Genomic DNA, 24,760 nt, shown 5'->3' with positions numbered 1-24,760 from the left:
CTGGATATAAGGCTGCCGACGCCCTTCTGCCCTGCGGGTGATTTCTCTGTGGACTTCTAGGACACCAGTCTCATTCCTGCTCCTCTAAAGCTAAGTTTTCTGCTTTGCCTGTTAGCATTTGTGTTTTGTTTTTGTTTTCCTTGCTTTTCTGGATTCTGCCATTCCCTGCTGGGGTGAGCTGAATCTCCTTTTGCCTGTTGCTCTGTCTTCAGAATATTCCTGAGTACTGACATAGCTTTTTTGAAGCCTAGCGTCTTCAGGGCCTTTTTCACTGTCAGTCTGTTGGCTCTTATTTTCATAGGGTTTTTCTCGGATTGCAGACAGCAGCCTTCCTGTCCTTTCCTATCTAGTTAGCTTGGGCCCCGTCTTTGCTCAGTCTATCTTTCTGTCTATGTTAGTGTTTTCATCTTGCTTCACCGTCATTATATGTTGGGGGCTGCCTATTGATTTGGGGTCTGCTCTGGGGCAGTTTAGATTTCCCCTTTCTTTCTTTAGGCCTATTTAATTCTCCGGCTGTGATCGAGGGGTCTAGGGCATCGTAGGAACCCCCCACGGCTACTGTTAGTTGTTGTGGATAGGATCAGGGGTCTGCAATCCGATAGCTGCCAACCTCTCTGGTTTTCTGGACTTAGCTAGCATTTCTGTTTTTGCCTCCTACGGTGACTCATTCATAACATCGGGGACTTGGGCCTTACTACCTTTAAGTGTACCCCCAAGTTAAGGAAAGACAGGGCACCCCCTTAGCCTTAGGGGCAGTTCAGGGGCCCTGGTTCCACAACATCTGTTTTCCCCTTACTGCTCCGTGACATTATACATCTGTTTTCCCCTTACTGCCCCGTGATATAAGCTTTATGACGTGTTGGAAGCACACAAGTTTAAGACTTTATGCAGGTAAAGCTGGTTTCACATTTGCGTCTTTGTGCGCAAATAGAAACGCATGCAAAAACGCATCATGCGTTTTTGCATGTTTGCGTTTTCTTATGAGCATTCGTTCTCTAGGTGTTAAACCAGTGTCTATACATTTTTACTTGTAAAACGCATGCGTACGCATGTCCATGCGCACGCCTGCGTTCCCATAGACTGTAATGCGTTGTTATGACGCATTCCGTGCTCAAGCGAACGCATGCGGTTTTTTTACGTCTTTGGGCGGACCAAAAAATGTAACAGGTTGCGTCTGGCGCATCTAGACGCACACCTTGAAAAAACATATGCGCACGAAAGCGCAGACGAATGCATGCAAACGCAAGACTATGCGCACGCCATGTTAAACATAGGTACGCATGTGCACAATGCGCAAAAAAACGCTAATGTGAAACCAGCCTAAAACTATAACTGTACTACTAATTCACAAATTTTGGTGGATGGTTAAAAAATGACAAGGTATATGCAGGATTTCAAAATTGACATCACTATGGGAGACCCCATGGCTTCCAAATCTCTACCAATTAGTAGAGTTTAAAACTTGGAGTTCAAGGAATTGAACAGATTCAGCCATGTGTTCATAGGTGATTCGATTAAGGAATTTTCACAACTGCAAATCGAATTTGGATTACCCCACTCTGAGTTTTTTAAGTACCTCCAATTTTGACATGCATATTAGGCAGAGTGTCTCACTCTAGATACAAATGTGCATTAAAAATACTAATACAAAGGATAGCCAAATCACTTAATATCTGTGGGTTGATTTCATTGCTTTATAATATTATGCTGGATTATGTTCTAATGAAATACCCTATACGTTCAAGGGAAAAATGGGAGGGTGGTATACCGTAGGTCCCATCGAAAAAAGCCATTGGCTTGAAATTTTGGAAAGAGTTCCACAATTGTCTCTAAGCGAATTACATAGATTATCCCAAATATATTTTCTGCCATTCCCTGCCATTGGTGATATACTCCCCAGCCGCCGTCTTCTGCTCTTCTCGATGCTGCTTCGGAATTGCTCTGCCATCTTGCTACTGCAACTTCTGACTGTAAGAGCCAGGTAAGGCCTGTTTCACACTTCCATTTGTCTCCATCAGTCAAGATCCGCCGTTTTGCAAAAAAAAACGGATCTACCATTTTTCTTGGCAGATCCGTTTTTTCCCCATAGACTTGCATTACCGGCGGATCTTGACGGATGGGCATCTGTTGGATCCGTTTTTTTGCGGATCCGCCAAGATTTTGGCGTTCGCTGACAAGACTGGACGGACAATGCAACGTTTTTCTGGCTGGCGGGATCCGCACTTTACACTGCGCATGCCCAGCAGAATCGCCTTTGCAGTAAATTTAACCCTAAATCCCGGCCTGGCGGCTGAGGAAAAATTCTCTCTCTCGACAGCGGTTCCTTTAAATTTCTTCCTTCACCGGATCCGTCAAAAAAACGGTCCGGTGCCACACGTTGATGTCTGTACGCAGACGGATCCGTTTTCCGCCATTTTGGCGGATTACAACTGACAGAAAAAACTGATGTGTGAAACAGGCCTAACGGTCACAAGCTCTCAATGTAGGTCTGTGAGGGCTGCGTTCTGGTTCTCAGACTTACTTTGGTAAGTGACCTCTGGTCCTCCCAGGAAGCACTGGAGGAATTCTGCAACCTGCAGAAGACAACTGGTGCCATGTTGAGAACAGAAGTCCATAGTTGGTAAATATTACAAGGGGGAAGGAACATACATTAGTGATGCCAATCCAGGGGTGAAATTAAAAAAAAGAAACGCTGGAGTGGTGCTTTAATTACATATGGGCCCAGGGCAGAAGGTGCATGACGCGGGGATTCCTTCTTTGGTGTTCTTGGGTTGTAATGTTCCACACCTACTCTAGACATAACACATTATTCTTTACTATAGGTTTTATTGCAGGATCCAGAATACATTCCTAGCATTAAGTTGGAGACTGATATTGAGATGAATCTGTCTCCACATTTAATATAATATAGAAGTATCAACTTTTAGAGCATGCAGTGATAAACGAGTGTCCCATGCTAGTCTGCACTCTGCTGCCTGTGTGATCCCTGCAATCTGTCTATAACGTGTCATAGTTACATAGGTGGAAAAAAGACCTTGGTCCGTCAAGTTCAACCTTTTTCCACCAATTGTACATTTTGTGGCTAAATTATTTATAACCCACAATGTTCTGTGTACTGAGGAAATCATCCGGCCCTTGTATAAAAGCTGTTATAGTGTCGGTCATTACTACCTCTTGTGGTCGGCATTCCACAGTCTGACTGCTGTAACTGTAAAGAACCCTTTCCTATTTAGCTGTCGGAGTCGCCTTTCTTCCACCGGTAATGAGTGCCCCTGGTCCTTAGTATGGTCCTGGAAGGAATAAGTCATCCGCCAGTCCTTTGTACTGAACACACATATATTTGTACATATTAATGAGATCTGCTCTGAGGTATCTTTTTTCTAAGCTAAACAAGCCCATCATTTCCAACCTCATATCCTATAATCTCATTCATTAATTTTCTGCCGTTCTTGTACGTCAGCAGTAATGTATCTGTTGCCTATGACTTGCAGAGTTCAGATCAGATGATGCTGGTCACTGTATTATTATCCATAAGTAATATATGCGCCCACTATATGGGTAGCAATCATGCATACCATTTTTGTAGGTCTTATTGTGCGGACTGTGAACCTTACCAATTCCATTGTATCCCAGGATAAGTGGAGTATTTGCTATGTTGGAACTGAGAGTCTGTTGCTTTTGTGAGCAGTGGCGACTCCCTGGCTGTATTTGAGGGAGGCGCAGCGATGAGAAATCACCAGGCGATGACAAGACAACTGTTTGTATTTTTGCTGATTGGAAAAATCTTGTTTTCCCTTTTTAAACCCCTGAAATGTTTATCTTGTTTTTTTTTTCTTCAGATCTCTTTCTCCGACATCATTCACCTAAAAGAAGATGCAGCGCCACCGACGAGACTTGAGACAACAAAGAATCGCCCTAATGCAGCTCTCCTTGCCACCTGGAAGCCGAGAACAAAGTAATTTTTGATATATAAAAAGGTTATCCCATATGCACACATTTTCTGTTAATTCTATCTGCAAATGCAACGTGTTGGACATTTTTTAAGCTTGACATCTTATTCCTACTAGTATAAATGCTAAGAAAAGGAGAAAATGCTATACAAATTTTGAGTAATTTGATGCATTTTGTATACAATTGGTACACGTGGAGCACAATGCTGTAGGAAGTGCAACATGCCTTAAAATATTGGTAAGATGGCAGAAGCAAAAACCTCTTGGGACATGTCACCCTCATATCGAGCATAGAAGTATGGCTTCACAATGAATTGTAAATCAGGGCCATGGGGAAAAGAGCTGACAATCTAGAGGAGGTGGCTGCACCACAGACTCTTTGCTGAAGGGGGGTTGTTGAGCAAATAGGAGGTAGAGATTGTCAGCTCTTATCATGCTGCTTGATCATGCAGTGTGATATTGCAGATTATTGCTGCTACAATTACCCTATTGTGAGGCGACACATTTGATGGAATCTGTCTTGTTCATTTGCAATTTTGCTTTCAGAAATTCCTGGCACATGAAACTGTATCTAGAAGTGCAATCTCATGCACCTTACACAAAGTAACATTTCTGCCCATGACCTGCGATGATTGACTATGACAAGTCGATCAGTGATCATGTAAAGCCATTTTTCCACAGGCCAGTGCAAACTGTGGATGCAGAAATGTTTTAGTTCCCATGTAGCTTGCATATTGTGGACTGCACGTATTCCTATTTATATGGAAAGATGCGCTTCTGATAATAATTCTTTTTTTAGGCACCGTAAGAGATGCAATCAGACAATGTTTGCGTTTTCTCTGTGCTGATAGCTACCATGTCGACAAGGGCACATCAGGAGAAGCATGTCCATACAGCATCAGGCCTTGTTATATCAGATCAAAGTCTGAATTGTAAAAAGATCTAAGTTATAGAGTTTTAAAGAGTGCTAAACCAAACTAATCATATAAAAAGATAGCAAACCATAATTATGTAAGGTCTAAGCAGTAATTTTGGACATTTCTTAAGGGGTTTTACATTATAAATGGCATAGGGAAGCTCTTACCTGGGCAGAAGACCCTCTGAATTAGATGCCAAAGGTAATTCTCGTCCAGGATTAGGGCCTTATCGTAATGTAATATTTAGGTTTTATTCACATGTCTGCTTTTTTTGTACATGAGAGGTCTATTTTTTCCAGGAACAACACCGGGACAGATTATATTCTGTGTGGCCTATCCACAATGTTTTTTGTGGACTCATAGTGCGCAGAAACATGACCATGCGAAATGTCCTGCTCTGGTTAATGTTGCTTACAGATCTAAAAGCGGTCACAAAACGCATGGCATCTACCGTATGTGCTTTCTGTTTTTCATAGATAGGTTGCTAGAAGATCCATTGGAAACCTCTTGCCAAAAAACGAGTGACATATGGATTCAACTGGATGAGAAACAGACCATGTATCTCTTTTTTTTGCTGACGCATAACGAATATAAATGTTTGACAGGTGTATTAAGAATAATATATTCTTTCGTAGACACTAGAAAATCCAATCAACTAGATCATTCCCAGTTCCTTAGTCATTTAGATGACACTTGCAACCGTCAGAAGTAAAGGCATTAGGCAACAAAAGAAAATGCAAAACATATATTCACAATTTCTGAGTCAGACTGCCCTAATTTTCTCCTGGGATTTCTCACATCATCGCCTGAAAACTGATCACCTGCTACTATATCCCAAATGAAGAAGAAGAATCTACCCAAACCGTATGTTGCTGACCTTTATAAATTCATAAAACTACTTGGAGTATTTCATTTCAAGACAGCTTCATAAGAAGAGGCCTGATTTTCTAAAGCAATCACCTTGGCATTTTGGTGACCCCCATACATGCCCTTACTTATCTGCAGCTTCTTCACCTAGGCCAGATTATGTATGAGAAAAGATAGCAGTAAAAGACAAAGACCTCCTACCCCTTCAATAAATACTGTCAGATTATGGCTCAGAAATGCACTGACGGTTTTTCTCCCTCTCCAGTCTCACAAAGCAAAAAAATATTTTTTTCCCCTTGCATTAGGCAGAAATTGGCCACACACGGAGCTTCAACACTCCTCTGTCTCCCAGCATAAAGGGTGATAAATAGCTAGGCTAAGGAGACGTGAGGCTATAAAAACATGCACCTTTTTACCTGCAACACGCCAAAAACAACTCGTTTCTGCTGATAGACTTCTGGGAATGTTTGCCAACGAGGAAAGTTCCTGGGGCGGCTGTCAGGACGGTGGTGCCAAACATTGGCTTTCTTGAGTATTCATTGAGAGAAAGGGCTGAGGTGACAGGGTGACATGGCACAGAGGTCAGCTACATGTTTTGTGGGATTGTAAAAACTCTAAACAATAGTGAAATGCTTTAGGGGCTGTAGAGTTTTAGTATTCTGTTTATTTTTGTGCAAAGGACCAAGCGTTTTACTGCTCAGCTTTCTAGTCAAAGTGTTGGACTAGGAGATAATGAGCTTGTGAAAATCTAGAATAAAAAGCAACATTTCTGTGTCCTAATGAATGCAGCATAAAAGTTTAGTTTTCTCTATTACTTCTGTATAAACTGGTATAAAGAGATTGAAGCCATCTTTAATAACCCTGGGGCATCAGTGAGCGCTACAAGTTATAACTGAAAATTATTTTTTTATGCATGATCTCTCTAAACCCAAATACATAGACACTTGATCTATACATGACAGTAAATAACATATGTAATCTAGCTTGATTTATCAGTAAATTGACCATCACCATGTGTTCACACTTGGGCCATGGAATACAGATTTACAAAATCTGTGATGAATGTATTATAAATCTGTACCAATCCGTTGGGGTTTCCATTTATTCTTGACTGGATGAAATAAATCTAAAAAAAAAAAGCATTCCTCCTAAAGAAAAAAGTCAAACAATAAAATGCAACTTATTTTTAACCCTGCTGTTCTGTTCGGTCAAAAATGACCGTTGTTGAACTTTGATATTTTTTAAAAAATTCATTATGCAGTTCTGAAACTTGTGGTTACTTCTATTTTCCTAATTTGAGGGGTTCTTTCTAAGGGTACATTTTTTTTTTTGGGGTTTAGTTTTTGCGCCACATTTTTTTTTTACACTTGTACTGTCCCAGTCAAAAATGACCGAATAGCATTTTATGCTAATTTCAGCCATTTTTTGAGTAAAGCAAATGAGTTATAATTTCTTTTGAGACTACTTATTGCATCTACTATTGTTTATGAAGTAAACAGTTGCTTTAGGTGCAGATTTACACATGCTTTCAGTACAAACCATACGCATTGGCTTTCAGTACAGTTCTGTGCAATTTTTTTTCTCTGCATGTTATTTACCCTGCTTTTCCTCTAAAAATAAATAAATAAAAATGATTTTTATTTTTTTTTATTATTTTTACTATTTTTTTCAAAATGTTTGCACGCATTTTATACTATAGTTAATTTTAGTTTTAGTTAGTTATAGTTGTTATAGTAGTAGTAGTAGTAGTTGTTTTAGTTAGTTAGTTAAGCTCAAATTTGTAATTTCTGTGCAGAATTCAATAAGCCCTTGTAACCTTTATAAACACAAAATAAATAAAAAAATTGAGTTTTTTACGTATTTTTTTTTTATAATGACCAACCATGTTCACATACAGTATAATAATGCAACAGGTATTCAAAAAATTTTTTTTAAGTAGCTAAAACAGCATTTTAATAGGTCCGGTCAAAAATGAACGGAGCAGTACAAGTGTATAGTGGAAACGAACAGAATAGCAGGGTTAAAGGAGTTGTTCAGGCTTGGGATCAAAGTCTGTACTCACTCTCTGTTGTTGCACACTTCTGAATCCTGATAGCTTGCTGTGCGCTCACTGTCAGGATTCTCCGGTAATGCTTGTGAGAGCTGGCTGTCAATAGTCGCAAGTATGTAATATGCATATTTCTACCCACATTCCAACTAGATGTGCAAGGCCGTGCACCTTCTAGTCTGAATGTGGCTGTAAGTATGCATATTACATACTTGCAGTCACATAATTGTCTGCTCTCGTTACCGACACCGGAGAATCTTGACAGTGCACAGTGCGCACACTGTAAGGATTTAAAAGTTTGCAGTCACATGCAGTGAGTGCATACTTTCAACACAAACAAGGGCAACCACTTTAATGCTGACTATGTTAGGCTCAATCCATATCATATTATGGAGTTAAGTTTGGTGCATACACTGCAGAGATTTCCTGGCATGTGTGTTAAATGTAAAGCCTCATATACATATTTGCCCATCAAGTGCTGAATTTGCCCATCTGTTGAATATGCCACTAGGGACCGCTTAGGTACAGATCTATTCTGGTATGTGGAGCTCAATGGCTCCTGGGTCCTAGCACAAAATATCAGATGCCATTTATATCTGTAGTTAATTTTCATGTACAAAAAACTATGATGTAGAAAGGTAAATGTTATGGGTCTTTCTAGTTATTGGAGACATGTTGTAACCAGACTGACCAATCAAGTTATTCGATCTTTACATTCCATGTTGGAATGTCAGAGCAGTCATTTAATTATTTTCCTTTTCACTTTTCAGATTTGGTGAACATCAGACAATCCATCACCTCTGCACAATATCCCCCAGCCATGTTTTACCAGGCTACCTACAAGTGTCGTCACGGGTGCATCACACAGTGGATAGAAAGGGTCATCATTTTGAGTCGAATATAATTGATGCCAAAAATGACTACTTGCCAAATGGCTGTGAAGAAGTTTCGGGGTAATAATGTCTTTAATATCTTAATGTTGGTAATAAGTCATCTCTGGTTTTGCCAATGCTCTTTAAACATCTTCAAGGTGCATTGAAAGGTTAATACCATCTTCTAATTTCAAGAGCCCGTCATTCCCGTGTCTCTTGACTTCCTCACTCCTGGTAGACGAGTGCTCCTAATTGATTAGCAGCTCAGGTTAGCAACATCATGGCGCCATTGATGCAAACCATACACTCCCATTGCTGCTCTGTAAGGTAGTGTTAGAATCGCAATGACACTAAAGGGGGTTTTACACATGGCGATATCGCTAGCAATATCGCTAAAATGTCACTGATTTTGTGACGTTATAGCGATATCGCTATGTGTGATACTTACCTCCGACCGGCTCCCCCACTGTCCATCGCTGATCACGCGAGATCGGGCGGCTCCATTTCTTGTCGTCTGCTTCCTGCTGGGCTTCCTGCTGTGTGAGACAAGCGACGCGTGGAGGCGGGCGGGAGGACGTCAGGATCGCTGAGTGTGAAAGGTGAGTATCGTGCGCTGCGTCGCTGCTGCATCACTGTGAGATCTTTCTGTGTGAAAGCTCACTAGCGATCATTTAGCGATGCACCAGCGATCCTGCATCGCTAAATGTAAAAGGGCCTTAAAGCTGGCTTAGATCAGTGGTAGTGATGGCCAAACCCCTGGATGTTTGTGTTCGGCGCGTTTGGCCTAACAGTTATAAAAAGTTTGTTTTGGGTACCAGAACAGTACCCAAACACGGACCCCATACACTTGAATGGGGGTCCCGACCATCTGGTGTTTGCCACGCTGTCGTGCATGACAGAGTGACAAACACTTCCTCTGATCGTCAGTAAAATCATTACCGCCAGTCAGAAGCCGCTGTTCCCACACTGTCAAATGACAGTGTGAGCATGCAACTTTGATTGGAGGTAAAAAGTTTACCTGGGGTGCCTGGCATCGGCTAATGGGACTACTACATCCATCAGCCTATGCCTGCTGCCGCTAATAACAATGAGAACAGGTGACGCCTGAAGGGAATATTCATCAGCCAGTGCCTGAGCTATAAATAATTTAAAAAGAATGAAAAAAACGGCATGGGTTCCCCTGTATTTTTGATAACCAGCCAAGCAAACCTGACAGCTGCGGGCTGCAATCCTCAGCTATCAGCTTTAGCAGGGTTGGTTATTAAGAATAGAGGAGTTCCCACGCCGTATTTTAAAAATCAATAAATAATAAAAAAAACATTGTGGGGTCACCCCCATTTTTGCCAGCCAAGCTAAAGCAGACAGCTGGGGGCTGGTATTCTCAGACTGGTAAGTGACCATGGATATTGGCCCCCCTCAGCCTAAAAATAGCAGCCTGCAGCCTCCCTGTAAAGGCGCATCTATTAGATGCACCAATTCTGACGCTTTTTCCAGCTCTTCCCACTTGACCTGTGGTGGTGGTAAGTGGGGTTCATATTTGTAGGGTTGATGTCCGGTGACATCAAGCCCACTGCTTAGTAATGGAGAAGCGTTTATAAGATGCTTATTGATTACTAATCGTATAGTTGTATTGTAAAAAAACACACAGGCAGAATAAAGTATTTTATTTGAAATAAAAACATAACACACTTTGACTTTTTTAATTTAAATATAACAAACACAGTTAAACTCACCTAACGCCTAATTCCACCAAAGCCATAGTCTCCTGTAAAAAAAACAAAATAAAAAACAACTTTATCCTTCACCTGTCCATTGTTCTTTCCCACGCCGTAATCCATGTCTGGGCATAAGCAGTTTTCAACCTGGATGGTGCTGAGATGCGACCGTCCAGGCTGAGAACCACTGGGAGAATGAGCTGCTGCAAGCACAGCCTTCAGTGTGACTAGTGGTGACATCATCTAAATTACTGCAGATCACTAAGGCTGTGTTCCTAGCCGGGCCCCTGAACTACTGTGACCTTGGTGGGATCACTGCTAGCACAGTGAGAAAAAGTCTATAGATGCACCTTTTCTGGGTGTCTGCAGGCTGCTATTTTTAGGCTGATGGGGGCCAATATCCATGGCTACTTACCAGCCTGAGAATACCAGCCCCCAGCTGACTGCTTTAGCTTGACTGGCTGTTAAAAATGAGGGTAGTTCGGTACGGACCCCGAACTTTAGTGTTCGGTTTCGCCCATCTCTAATCAGGAGCTATCAGTTCCCTCCAGAGATCCCGGCCAGCCTCTGAGCAATGACACTAAGGGCCCCGTCACACACAGCGAAATCGCTAGCGAGATCGCTGATTTTGTGATGCAACAGCGATCTCGCCAGTGATCTTGCTGTGTGTGACATGCATCAGCGACTGGACCGGCCCCCCCGGGTATCGCTGATTGTGCACGAATGTCCTGGGCCATTTTTTGATCGTTGGTCTCCCGCTGGCCAGCACGTATCGCTGCGTGTGGCAGCGGGAGAGCAACGATCAGCGAGCTCCCAGCGCTGCAAGCAGACGCTGGGAGCTGGTATCCAAGGTAAATATCGGGTAACTAAGCGCGTGCCTCGCTTTGTTACCCGCTGTGTACCTTGGATACCTGCGTGCTCGCGCTGGGAGCTGGTATCCAAGGTACACAGCAGGTAACTAAGTGACGCGCGCGCTTAGTTACCCAATATTTACCTTGGATACCAACTCCCAGCGCGAGCACGCAGGTATCCAAGATACACAGCGGGTAACTAAGCGACGCGCTCGCTTAGTTACCCGATATTTACCTTGGATACCAGCGTCCTCGCTGGTCCTGATAGCTGGCAAATCTGCCTGTTTGACAGCTCACCAGCGATCCTGACATGGTCATATCGTTGTCGGGATCGCTGGTGCATCGTTTAGTGTGACGAGACCCTAAAGCTGGCTTAGTTCTGGAGTTATCAGTGCCCTCCAGAGATCTCAGCCAGCCTCCGAGCAATTGCACTAAAGCTGGCTTTGATCAAGAGCTATCAATGCCCTCCAGAGATTCCAGCCAGCCTCAGAGCAATGGTACTAAAGCTGACTTAGTTCAGTAGATATCAGTGCCCTTCAGAGATCCGAGCCAGCCTCACAGCAGTATTGCTTAATATGAAAAAGCGTGAAAGCATTGCACATGTTTGACCACATCTAAAAAAAAAGTTGGGACATGGCCACGTATACCATTGTGTATTCTCACACCCTCTTCTTTTTCCAACAGTCTGATTACTCAGGCAGGTCTGTGAAACACGATCCAAGTACAGTACAGACTGCGGTGTACAGACCTGAACTCCGCAGCCTCGTAGTTTTATATGAAACTGATGAGTTTCGGTCAGGAGACCTTTGACTACTCTTTACATCACAGTTCATACTCACGTTTCACTGTTTGAATATATTACATTATGCTACATCTTCTCAGCCAGTATTCTACACCATTGTTTGCAAAGTCAGCCTGGATTTACTTTGCTCATTTAGTTGGGGGTCCCGAAGGAGAGTAGATTTGTGGGTAATGCTGAAGGCAGGTGTAATTGGTTGACAGTCATTATCTTTCCTGTAGGAATGTGGCCTCTCTTAAGAAATCACTTATCCATGACAGTCCCTCCCATTTACACAAAGAGCCTATTACGGGAAGCGTGTGGAGGGGACGCTTGATTCCCAGTGTGTCAAGAACTGCCATCCGTCGTCAGCGACCTGGCCCCACTTGTCGCCCATCCAGTGAATGATATGTGTTTACTTTCGCCAGTCACTGTGTCCACCCTGGACCTTTTTATCATCTCTACACTTTCATAGTTATTTGTAGAATTTGTTTATTTCATTGCATTGAAATGCCTGACGCCTGTAGCATATGGTGAATATTGTCTTTCACCTTTCTAAAATATTATAGGGGTTCTATATAGGAAATTTTTGCAATATGCATGATATATCCCATAGATGTCCAAACCCTGTGAGCCGCATCTATCTAGCAAACAAAGCATAGTTAGGTGACGCCACCTGTGTAGAGGTAGCCACATAGTGCAACCATCTATTGGACGTCTATGGCATTTCCTTTGGATATATGTGGACCCCTTTTTTTTTAATGTTCATTACAAATTATTAAGACCCCCATCAATTGTGATATTCGAGTTTTGCTTGCACGGTCTGTTTCATGTGTCCAGTTGTCATGGTCCTTGAACAACTACAAATTCCCTACTGGCCGTTGGTTTCAAGACACAAACTCAACAACCTCATATGTGGCTGTTGAGTTCTGTCCTCCAGTCCAAAAATTTACCATACGTAGACCATGAAACTGTTCTGACTGACCCCAACCTCTGTATCCAAATGTATCGCTTCTGTTAGAGATTGCAGAATTAAGAAACGCTCAGCTCAATGTCCTGTACCGAGGGAAGGCTTGGGAGTGACTGCATTGAAAATATCAGAAATGCCACAATTATTTGTATTAAATGACTATACTGAAATGGACATCATCTTTCATCTGAGGGTCGTATTATGGCAGAAAGGGCAAGTTTGAATTCCACTTGTGCTTGCAGATTAGGCATAGTGTCTGTGTCGACTGAGCAAACGACTCAAACAATGGTTTCCAATTACAATCCCCAGTGATCCTTAACCTCTCGGGGTTTATTGGTTTCACTATTCAAATAAGGAGCAATACAAATGTATTCTTATCTGTGGTATTATCTATTGAAATTATCCAAACTGCCAGAACAATGGTTTCTAGTTACAAACCTCAGTGATCAATAAAATACCGAGTCTAAAAAAGAAACTTGCAAAAAGAGATTCCCATTATATACCTGAAGATATATATGTGTATATCTGAGAGATAGTGAGGGTGGCCATGAACGTGCAGAATGGTAAAATTAGCGTAAAGGTTTTGGTCATCTTTAACATGAGTTTAACCCGTCAGAGTGCATATATTGAGTGGGACAGAGAGGATCAGTGATTTACCTAGGTTTATTTCAGGAATAACCAAAGGAATAGGCATGAAAAATTCATCAGTGGGTTAGGGCAGGGTTCCCCAACTCCAGTCCTCAAGGCCCACCAACAGATCATGTTTTCAGGATTTCCTTAGTATTGCTCAGGTGAAGAAATTATCATGTGAGCAACACTAAGGAAATCCCGAAAACATTATTTATTATTATTATTATTTATTGTTATAGCGCCATTTATTCCATGGCGCTTTACATGTAAGGAGGAGTATACATAAAAACAAGTACAATAATCTTAAACAATACAAGTCATAACTGGTACAGGATGAGAGAGGACCCTGCCCGCGAGGGCTCACAATCTTCAAGGGATGGGTGATAATACAGTAGGCGAGGGTAGAGCTGGTCGTTCAGCGGTTTGGTCGATCGGTGGTTACTGCAGGTTGTAGGCTTGTCGGAAGAGGTAGGTCTTCAGGCTCTTTTTGAAGGTTTTGATGGTAGGTGAGAGTCTGATATGTTGTGGTGGGCCTTGAGGACTGGAAGTGGGGAACCCTGGGTTAGGGTATGTGCACATCCTGAGTATTTGCAGCAGATTTTTCCAGTGTTGGCAGGGAAAACACTGCCCAAAATATGTGCATTTTTTATGCATTTTTACTTGAGTTTTTGTTTACATTTTTTTTTATTTTTTTTTCTCACCCTCATTTTTGGTGCATTTTTCTTGTGTTATTTTTTTCTAATTAATTTGAATAGGTGAAAAACTGCAAAAACACTGAAACAATTGACACGCTGCAGATGTGAAAAACACTTTGATGGTTCAAATCTGCACCAAAAAATAAGCAGCGTGTGCATGAGATTTCAGAAATGTCATTCAGTTTGCATGTACTATAAAATGCGGATTTTTTTTTCTGCAGGGTAAAAAAAACATGACAAAAATGCAGTGTGTGAACAAGCCCTTGCAGTATCTGCAATAAGGGTGTGAATAGATGTCATGCAAAGGCTGCAAAATAATATCCTGCACAGAAATTGACATGTGATGTAGAATTTTAGAATCCACAAACTGTCGGTATCTGTTGTGGATTTTTCACTACAGAATCATTAAAGATGGATTAAATCTGCAATAAATTCCTATGCAAATCTGCAGCAAACTCTCCATATGTGAAATGTGGATTTTGCTGTGGAATCGTGAAGAACCATGTTTTATGTTCTAGCTTCTTGCCCATGGAACATTTTTTGCAAAACTGCCTTTTTTTCTGTCATTTTTGGCTACAATTCTTGCAGCAAAAAAGGCTATAACCAGGTGTTGACGATCAGTCAATAGACAAATATGAAGCTGAATACAGAAAGTGCATTTTTTGAGGTCCTTGACATTTCAAAACTAAGGTTAAGTGAAAATGTTCATTATTGTCGCAGAAAAATCTGATTCAAATACTGATGTGTTGGCTGGAAAAGCATAATGAAAAAATGTTCATATTTTTGCATGCGTTTTTGATGTGTTTTATATATGTGTACTTTTTCCCATTCGTTAAAATGTGTGAAAAACGCTCAAAAGAACTAACATGCTTCATGTATGAAGCTGCTTCAAAAATCTAGATTACAAAAATCTAAATGACTCTGATTGGACAGTAAAATGCTGCGATTTTGACGTATGAACATACACTAAGCCCTCTCTCAGATGTGTGTTTTTCATGCATGTGCTCTGTTATTTTCACAAAATACATACCAATTATAGTCTATAATGCTATTCCCGTGTCCATGTTTTTTGCTGACTGTGCATCCGTGCAAAAATCACAAGTACATGTCCATTTTTTACCGGCATGGATCAAAAAAGTATAAACATAAGTCTATGAGTCTGTAAAAATCCTGGACAGCACATGGATGGCATCAGCCTACAATCCATGTGCAATTTTTGATTAACCTTTAAAAGGATAGAAGCTTTGTATCTCATTTACCCGTACGTAAAATTCACTGCCGAAACGCTGATGGTAAAAGCTAACCGAACAGTGCTGAAAATCGGATCCAAAATACAGATGACCAATTTTTTCTTTTTTGCGTACATGAACAAATATGGACGTCTGAATGAGCACATGTGCACAGCAGATTGTAAATCCCATAGGATAACATGCCACTGTACACTGTCTGCAGAACTGCTTCAGAGCCGCAGCGGCCAAAACCGTAGCGGAACTGCAGCAAAAACCGCAGCGTGTGCACATAGCCTAAGACTAGTCACATGAGCGAAAGCTTTAAATCAATTTGCTGCCACGTGGCTTTTTGACAGCTGATTTTTTGTGAGAAACTGTCAAATCCCAAACATATTGAATGAAAGTCACAGTCAACGTAATATTGAAGTTGAAAGGCTTGCAACCTGAATTCCAATAGATTTATTTTCTGAGGGTTGCGGGTCACGTTGCAGTACTACTGACAATCATTACATGAGATGTCACAAGGCGTCATGGCAGTCTTCATGATGCTATGTAGCGCTAGCCTAATGCTATCAACCTCTACAATTCGGATAAATACTGTTGTTTTGCTTCTTTTCTTGTTGTACTGTCACCCCGCGTGAATGAGGCTTTATCTATGAATTACTAGAGAGTAGTCGTGTCATTGCAGACTTCTTCATGAAGGCATTCCAGCCTCTTCCCTACAGTTTCAGGACCAGAAGGGCGGTGTTGTTACCCTGCCCCCTCGAAGTCCACAGAGCCTTCCGCAGTGGCAGAAGATTGCTGAATATTATGTGGAAGGACCACAAATGCAGCTCGTTGGAGAAAAGGTAGCATGGCTTCTAGAATTAAAAAAAAAAGAAAGCCATGATGTGACCCATCCAACGATATGATGGATTTAAAAAAAAACTCCATTTACTTATTATAAGAGTGTGTGCACACGCTGCGGATTCTGCTGCGGATCCGCAGCGGATTTGGCCCTGCGGATCCGCAGCAGTTTCTGCTGCGGTGTACAGTACCATTATAACCTATGAAAAACAAAAATCGCAGTGCCCACGGTGCGGAATTTGCCGCTTGGATTTGCTGCGGTTTCAAAACCGCAGCATGTCAATTCTTTGTGCGGATTCCTCAGCGGTTTGGCATCTGCTCCATGACAGGTGTCAAACTGCAGGGAAAAACCGCAGACCAGTCTTTTCACCTGCGAATTTAGTGAATTCCGCAGCAGAATCCGCAGCGTGTGCACACACCCTAAGGCTTCAGGTGGCGTTTTCTTGGTGTCTTATTATACATTTAATATATGGGGTATTCCTAAATGTGTATTTTATATTGTATGTAACCATAAATCTCTGTTGTTAATATGTAGGCTTTTGTGAACCCAGGAACTCTGAAGATGTTTTGGGCTCCAGCTCCCCCCAAATTCTCAGCTCCTCTTTCACTTTTGCAGAGAACCCTGTTTTCCAAGTATGAGGTAATAATGATAATGGCATAAATATATTCACTGAAAGTGTAGACACATTATATGGCTGTGATAATACAGAAACAACTTGTTTTAAAGGTCTTGTCTGGGCTTAAGGCTCAAGTCTGCAGTCGCTCTATGTGTCTGCAGACTTGTGACTACTCACAGCGCGAGCTGTCAGGATTAATCGGCGCTGGGTGCTGGTGGTGATATGACTGCAAAGAGAACTTTCCTGGCTCTGGAGAATCCTACCAACTTGAACGCTGCACATTGCACACTGTAAGGATTCAGAAGTCTGCCGTCACATAGTGTTTGCAGATTTGTGCCCCAATCCTGGACAGCCTTTTTCAAAGAGTAAAAAGATGGATCCATTGCTGTTGCTGCTGCCTGGATTCTTGCTTACATTGCCATCGTAGTAAAGTGCTCTTTATGTGACATCAGGGAGATTCTGAAAAGTGGCTTTTGCACAGGGTACACAGCTTGTATCTCCTTAGACTCCTTACATTTACATAGCACATGTCCCCAACCTTTGGCCTGTGATTTCCAAATAGGAAACATGACCATGATTCCCTCTAAGTTGTACGATCGCCCAGCTCAGAGCCTATTCCTGTTCAGTGAAAGTCTGCTACGCTAATGATCAGGCAGAGTGTTCCTGACTCATTCTGCCCAATCATAGAGAGAACTATCCAACTGTACAGTTATGTCCCCCTGCACTCATCAATATTGTCCGTGCCGGTTGGGAACATCAGATACACCAAAGGAGAACGCTGGAGAAAAGAGAATTATGTGGCATTAACTCTTCATTCACTCTAGATCAGACCTGGGCTAAGTGTGTCCCGCGAGCCACATCTGGCCCTCTGGCTGTCCGCGGGCCGGACTAAGACCGCCATGGGACTGGAAATCAGAGGTCCATGGGCCGGGCGGTTCCCACCCGCTCGCTGTTTCCATCTGCGGCTCTGCGCCGCACCACTGACTCCTTTGGTAGAGGAGGGGCCTCCGGCCACTTCCTCCACCAATCAGTGTGTGAAACAGCTGATGCAATGACATTATTTCATCGTGTCAGCTGTGTACTCCGGAGAGTCTGCGCACCAGAGGCAGGGAGAGAAGCAGAGCACCAGGGAAGGGGACTGAGGTGAGCATGTGGTGTTTTTTGTTTTTTTTTTCTCATGTGTATGGGCTGTTTGGGTGGGCATGGGGAGGCTAAGAGAGAGACATGGTGCTGCACATGGGGGGGGGGGGGGTGACATGATGCTGCACATGTGGGGTGACATGATGAACATGATGCTGCCTATGGGGGCGACATGCCACACATGGTGCTGCATATGCGGACAACATGCTCCACATGGGGAGGCTATGAGGGCAATATGTTGCACATGGGGGAGGCTATGTGAGGCTCATGCAGTGTATATAGGGAGGCTGTGTGGGGCTCATGCAGTATATATAAGGAGGCTGTGTGGGGCTCATGCATTGTATATAGGGAGGCTCTGTGGGGCTCATGCAGTGTATATAAGTGTATATATAGGGAGGCTGTGTGGGGGCTCATGCAGTGTATATAGGGAGGCTGTGTGGGGCTCATGCAGTGTATATATAGGGAGACTGAGTGGGGCTCATGCAATGTATATAGGGAGACTGTGTGGGGCTCCTGCAGCTTATATAGGGAGGCTCTGTGGGGCTCATGCAGTGTATATAAGTGTATATATAGGGAGGCTGTGTGGGGGCTCATGCAGTGTATATAGGGAGGCTGTGTGGGGCTCATGCAGTGTATATATAGGGAGACTGCGTGGGGCTCATGCAGTGTATATAGGGAGACTGTGTGGGGCTCCTGCAGCTTATATAGGGAGGCTGTGTGGGGCTCATGCAGTGTATATAGGGAGACTGTGTGGGGCTCATGCAGCGTATATAGGGAGGCTGTGTGGGGCTCATGCAGCGTATATAGGGAGGCTGTGTGGGGCTCATGCAGCGTATATAGGGAGGCTGTGTGGGGCTCCTGCAGCGTATATAGGGAGGCTGTGTGGGGCTCATGCAGCGTATATAGGGAGACTGTGTGGGGCTCCTGCAGCTTATATAGGGAGGCTGTGTGGGGCTCATGCAGTGTATATAGGGAGACTGTGTGGGGCTCATGCAGTATATATAGGGAGACTGTGTGGGGCTCATGCAGTGTATATAGGGAGACTGTGTGGGGCTTGTGCAGTATATATAGGCAGGCTGTGCGGGGCTCATGCAGTTTATATGGGGAGGCTGTGTGGGACTCATGCAGTTTATATGGGGAGGCTGTGTGGGACTCATGCAGTGTATATAGGGAGGCTGTGTGGGGCTCATGCAGTGTATATAGGGAGACTGTGTGGTGCTCGTGCAGTATATATAGGCAGGCTGTGCGGGGCTCATGCAGTGTATATAGGGAGACTGTGTGGGGCTCGTGCAGCTTATATAGGGAGGCTGTGTGGGGCTCCTGCAGCTTATATAGGGAGGCTGTGCGGGGCTCATGCAGTGAATATAAGGAGGCTGTGCGGGGCTCATGCTGTATATGGGGAGGCTTTGTAGTGCTCATGGTGCATATGGGGGAGGCTGTGTGGGGCTCATGCCGCATATAAGGGGCTGTTGGGGGCTCATATGATTTACAGAAGGGGCTGTACTCGGGTTCAAACGATATATAGGGGGATGTCAGCATATTTAATTCTGCTCACTATTAAGTGATACAATTAATATTAATAAAATTATCAATAATATGATAATTACAATATATCGATATTAATATTGAGAAGAATTAATTTCGGCCTATTGGTTCGGCCCTCCACAGCAGTCACGGTCTCTCATGTGGCCCCTTGGGAAAATTAATTGCCCACCCCTGCCCTAGATCAACCTTAAATTTAATAATTTGACTCCCTTAATTCACAACCTACATGGATAGTAATCCATTCGCTGCTCTAGACCATCAAGGAATCTTTGTCTCCCATCATGACGCTAGATCACCAGTTGGGATTTGGATAGTTCGCACCCAGCAGTTCGCCCCCGGGTACATTTCGCCCCCGCACATTTCGTCCACAGCATTTGGCCCCCAGGAGGGTTCGCCCCCGCACATTTCACCCCCGCACATTTCGCCCCCAGCAGTTCACCCCCGGATGTTTTGCCCCTAGCAGTTCGCCCCCAACAGTTCGCCCCCCGAATGTTTTGCCCCCAGCAGTTCGCCCCCAGCAGTTCGCCCCCCGGATGTTTCACCCCCAGCAGTTCGCCCCCGGATGTTTCGCCCCCAGCAGTTCGTCCCCCGGACGTTTCGCCCCCAGCAGTTCGTCCCCCGGACGTTTCGCCCCCAGCAGTTCGTCCCCCGGACGTTTCGCCCCCAGCAGTTCGTCCCCCGGACGTTTCGCCCCCAGCAGTTCGTCCCCCGGATGTTTCACGCCTGGATTTTTTGCCCCCAGCAGTTTGCCTCCGGATGTTTCACCTACAGCATTTTGTCCCTGGATGTGTCACCATCTGATGTTTTGCCCCTAGCATTTTGACCCCAGATGTTTCACCCTCAGCTTTTGGGGTCAACATGCAGGGAACAAAACATCTAGGGCTGAACATACCTGGGGTAAAATATACAGGACCCCAATTGCTGGGGAGTCTTGTGGTTGCCTTTTCAGCAGCTCTATTGGCTGACCTTAAAGGAGTATTATCACCCTAGAACACAAAAAAACTGACATGCTTACCTGTCGCAGCTGCAGCTCCTTGGGTCCCAGAGTGCAGTCTAGCGGTTTCCCGTGTCGTCTTCTCCTGCTTCTGGCTGTCTTTTCATCTTGCCTGGATCACTGATCCATGAGGCATGAAGAATGCCGCGGCAGTGAGGCCGAATATCTCCTGGCCGCTCACTGACGTGACGTCACTTCTGCCCCATTCATCAGTCAATCCAGGGGGCAGGATGCCTCTCCTGTCACCAAAACACTGCTGCGCATGCGCAATGCGGAGAGGACTCGTGGTGGCCTCTGGATCCAGCATGGCGATTCCCAGCCCACACAGTCAGGAGAAGATCAGGCAAAGATGAGCAGAAGACCTCTAGGTAAGTACCAGGAGGGGAAGATCGGCAGCATGCTTACCACAACATGATTCCTGAAAGCATGCTGCCTTATTTTGCTGCTCGGCATGAGAATACCCCCTTAATGCAGGCTATGTATGGAAGCAGCAGGACTGTTGACTGACTACAGGGTTAATTCCACCAACCATCTCTGCAGAACTGAGATATTGGCTTTGCTGAACTAAAGTGGTGGTTAACCAGCTTCTACAGAACCTCTTTATCAGGTCTTCAGAAGGGAGGGTTTTGGGAATTAGCCCTCACAGAACACTCTGCCAGTATACCAAAGAATGGAGCAGCAGATAAAAGTGGTATTCTCACTTCAGGATCCCTTTTTCTATTGATGCCCATTCCTCAGATTAGGCCAAGAATAGGGTCCAGTTGTATTCTGCATTGAACCAGCTGTTTATCAGCAGCTTTCAGCACCAACGACAAGGACAAGTGACTGGAAGCTGCAGCCATAGCTCTCCATGATTTCAGTGAGATCCAGGGAAGATGTGACAGCGCTTGGTAAAGAGCTGATCCACCATGACATGCCTTATACAGGGGCATGCACTGCTCTGTGCAGAGAAATGCATGTTCTGGACGGGACTCGATTGTGTGCATCTGGTCTTTCAGTAACAAACGGCCCTTTGGGGACAACCATTAAATCCGCGATATGACGCGGTCAGGATCGCTGGTGCATCGCTAAGTGGTCGCTAGTGAGCTGCCACACAGGCAGATCTCACTACGACATCGCTGGGGACGGGGGTCGCTACTTACCTGTCACACCAGGCGATCCTGCGTCCTCCCGCCCGGCTCCACGCCTCGACGAGAAACAGTCCTGATCGTTCTCGCGCGATCAGCGATAACCAGCGGGGGAGCCGGTCGTAGGTAAGTATCAGACACAGCGATGTCGCTAGCAATATCGCTATAACGTCACAAGTTATAGCGATATTGCTAGCGATATCGCTTAGTGTTACAGGCCCTTTAGGCTAGTTTCACACTAGCGTTACTGGGCGCAGGGCCGCCGCTAAGCTCCGCCCTGGCCACGCCCCCTCCTGTCAGCTGCATGCGATCAGCATACCCTATACTTAGCGTTGGGTACGCTGGTTGTGCGCTGGTACACTTTTGCTCGTGCATCCGCCCTTTTTGCGCTGCGCCCACGTGCGCCAAACGCACTGTGTTGCATTTTTGTGCGCTCGGTGCAGCGCAAAAAGGGCAGATGCACGACAGAGAATTTTGGGATGAATTCACAATAAATTTTCCTAATCAGAAGCATCCATTGTTCATATCTCACATTAAAAACTCACATTTAGTTTCAGATTTTCTGATTTTATAACAAAAACCTTAAATTGAAGCAAAATCTGGTGTGATGGAGCTAAACAATAGTTTTTTCTACGACATGTATTGTCCCAGTGGAAAATGATATATTCCTGTTTAAAAATGCCTCCAAGATTCAAAAATGTCACATTTTCAAAGTCGTGAAAGGAATATCGGCGGCAGAAACTAGCAAAATGCAGAATTCCATGATAAGAAAAGGTTTACATCAGGAAAAACAAGCAAACATGTAAGAAGTATTTGTGAAAAAAAGCATACTAACTCAACGGTTCATTAGGTCGGGGTCACATGCAGCGTAAATGTCTAAATCCCATCCACATGCTCATGAAAAAATGCACAGTTAAAAAAAATGACATGCAGTGCAGCAGTGGCGTACATACCATGTAGGCAGGGGATGCCACTGCCCTCGGGCCGTCAGGGGCCTGCCGCCAAGGGGTGTGATGCGTCCATGAACAGCGGGCCCCCTGGATCTACCATGCTCTGGTATGTGCCTGTCTCCTCCTGGAGCATGGCAAGGATAAACTAATACCGCCTGCTGCTGCGCTGCTTTCCTCACTCTGCTTCAATACAGATCCTGAGACGTGAGCGATCACATGATTGCATACATCATTCCAGGTCCTGTATCAAAGCAGCGTGTGGCAGCAGGTGGTGAATATTAATTAACCCCCTGCCATGCTCCGGTAAGTAACGGGCACCTACTGGGGCATGGTGTACCCTCTTCCCAGCACTAATTCAGTATTGGAACTTCCTTTCAGGCTGTTGGCAGGGGGCATGGCTAAAGGGGCAGGGCAGAGGTTAGGAGACATGTTAATGAATCCTAAAGGTCCATTCACATGCACTAAGTAGTTGCAGCAATCTGCAGCTAATTTATAGAAAATTCTACACTAAAATTGACATGTAGTGATGCGATTTTGATGCGACAACCTTGTCCTCTGGCTGTGATTGACAATGGCTGGATACCTGCAAATCATGGTTGGTGGACAAGGTTACCACTCTGCTTATGAACATGGCAGGCCACTGTATCTCAAAGGCAGGACTTCTACTTTGAAGCTGAGCAGAGAATCAGACTGCAACTAAACAAGTGACCCATAGTTGGAATCAGTAGGCCTCACCCTGCATTATACTATCCTCAAAGTTTCCATTTAAGGTAAAATAATAACATAGTATTCTTTATCAGCACTTTGTAATAGATAATTTTTCACATTTGTGCAACATAATTCTATATAATGGAAATGTTAAATGCTCACCAGAGTCATGCAGAAGGAACTGCTGCTGGATACCATCAATATTGATCCCCTGGATCTCCTGGGGAATAACAAGTTGATCAAGGGTTTGGGGCAACCTTGGAATATTGCCAAGTTGCCTTGATAATCGTACTATTCTCTTCAGTGATGCTTTCCTTGGGAGAAGTGCTACAACATTAGAATGGGCTCCTGAAATGACTTCTGTGAAAATCTGTTGTGGTGTCTCCGGTGTTGTCCTTGCCCTGGTGAGCGCCTCATTGACAAGTCGGATTGCTTCAGGTCTTGCTGCTTGTGCTGCGTGGTTGTGCTGCGTGGGTTACTTGCAAGTCAACCGTTTTTCACACACCCAGATGGAATGGACATCGTCAGCCGTCCGTTTGGAAAATACGTAAATGTGATTCTCGTAGACCAACTTCTTCCCACGTTTGGATAGAACTGAATTCATACTTGTAGAAAGTGAATTGCTGTGGAAGCTGACTGATGTTTTGTGCTAGTACACCTCTCTCTTTGTAGAGATTTTAGACTCTGCTATATTCTGATGTAAAGATGGAAGGCTAGTCTAATGTAACTTGCAGGACACCTGACATGAAAATTGTTACATCTGCAACAAAACTTGCAAAAAAGCAGCTCAGTGCTGGGTCAGGTAAAAGTTCACAAAATGTTTTGATTTTAGAGTGGTTTACATTCCCCACCTAAATCAGGCTTTATTCACACTACATTTTTTTTAATCCGTTTATTTTTTTCATGTTATGTTTATGTAAAACAAAAACGTTTCAGAACGTTTTGGAAAATGTCTTGTTAAAATTGCGGCAAAATGCTCTGACACTATAATGCAATCAGTTGTGAGGCTTACAGATGAAAATAGTTGATTTAAAATGTCACAAAAGTGCAGCACTCTGTACAGTACTTTTGTGACATGTGAATTGATGACCCACAAGGACAAACTGGCGAAGCATCCAAACACAAAATTCTGGGGGCAAAACAGGGTACACACATCCGGGGGCGAGCTTCTGGGGGCGAAAAATCCAGGGGCGAAACATCCGGGGGCGAACCATCCGGGGGCGAACTGCTGGGGGCAAACCATCCGGGGGCGAAAAATCCAGGGGCGAACTGCTGGGGGTGAAACATCCGGGGGCGAAAAATCCAGGGGCGA

General features: G+C 44.0%; 1 protein-coding gene across 2 annotated transcripts in view; it reads left to right on the top strand.

Annotated features, from left to right (window-relative positions):
* TTC6 (tetratricopeptide repeat domain 6) overlaps positions 1–24,760 on the top strand; it is a 226,777-nt gene that overhangs the window by 38,845 nt on the left and 163,172 nt on the right. For both annotated transcript variants that reach the window (XM_073554184.1, XM_073554183.1), the window contains exons 5-8: positions 3,840–3,955; positions 8,552–8,734; positions 16,210–16,369; positions 16,903–17,007. In XM_073554184.1, the coding sequence (XP_073410285.1) occupies positions 3,840–3,955; positions 8,552–8,734; positions 16,210–16,369; positions 16,903–17,007 (564 nt within the window). The remainder of the gene's footprint in view (positions 1–3,839; positions 3,956–8,551; positions 8,735–16,209; positions 16,370–16,902; positions 17,008–24,760) is intronic.

Source organism: Dendrobates tinctorius, unplaced genomic scaffold (assembly GCF_039654945.1).
Source record: "Dendrobates tinctorius isolate UK_male_01 unplaced genomic scaffold, ASM3965494v1 ptg000208l, whole genome shotgun sequence".
Lineage (NCBI taxonomy): Eukaryota > Metazoa > Chordata > Amphibia > Anura > Dendrobatidae > Dendrobates > Dendrobates tinctorius.
This window is presented reverse-complemented; position numbering and strand designations above follow the sequence as displayed.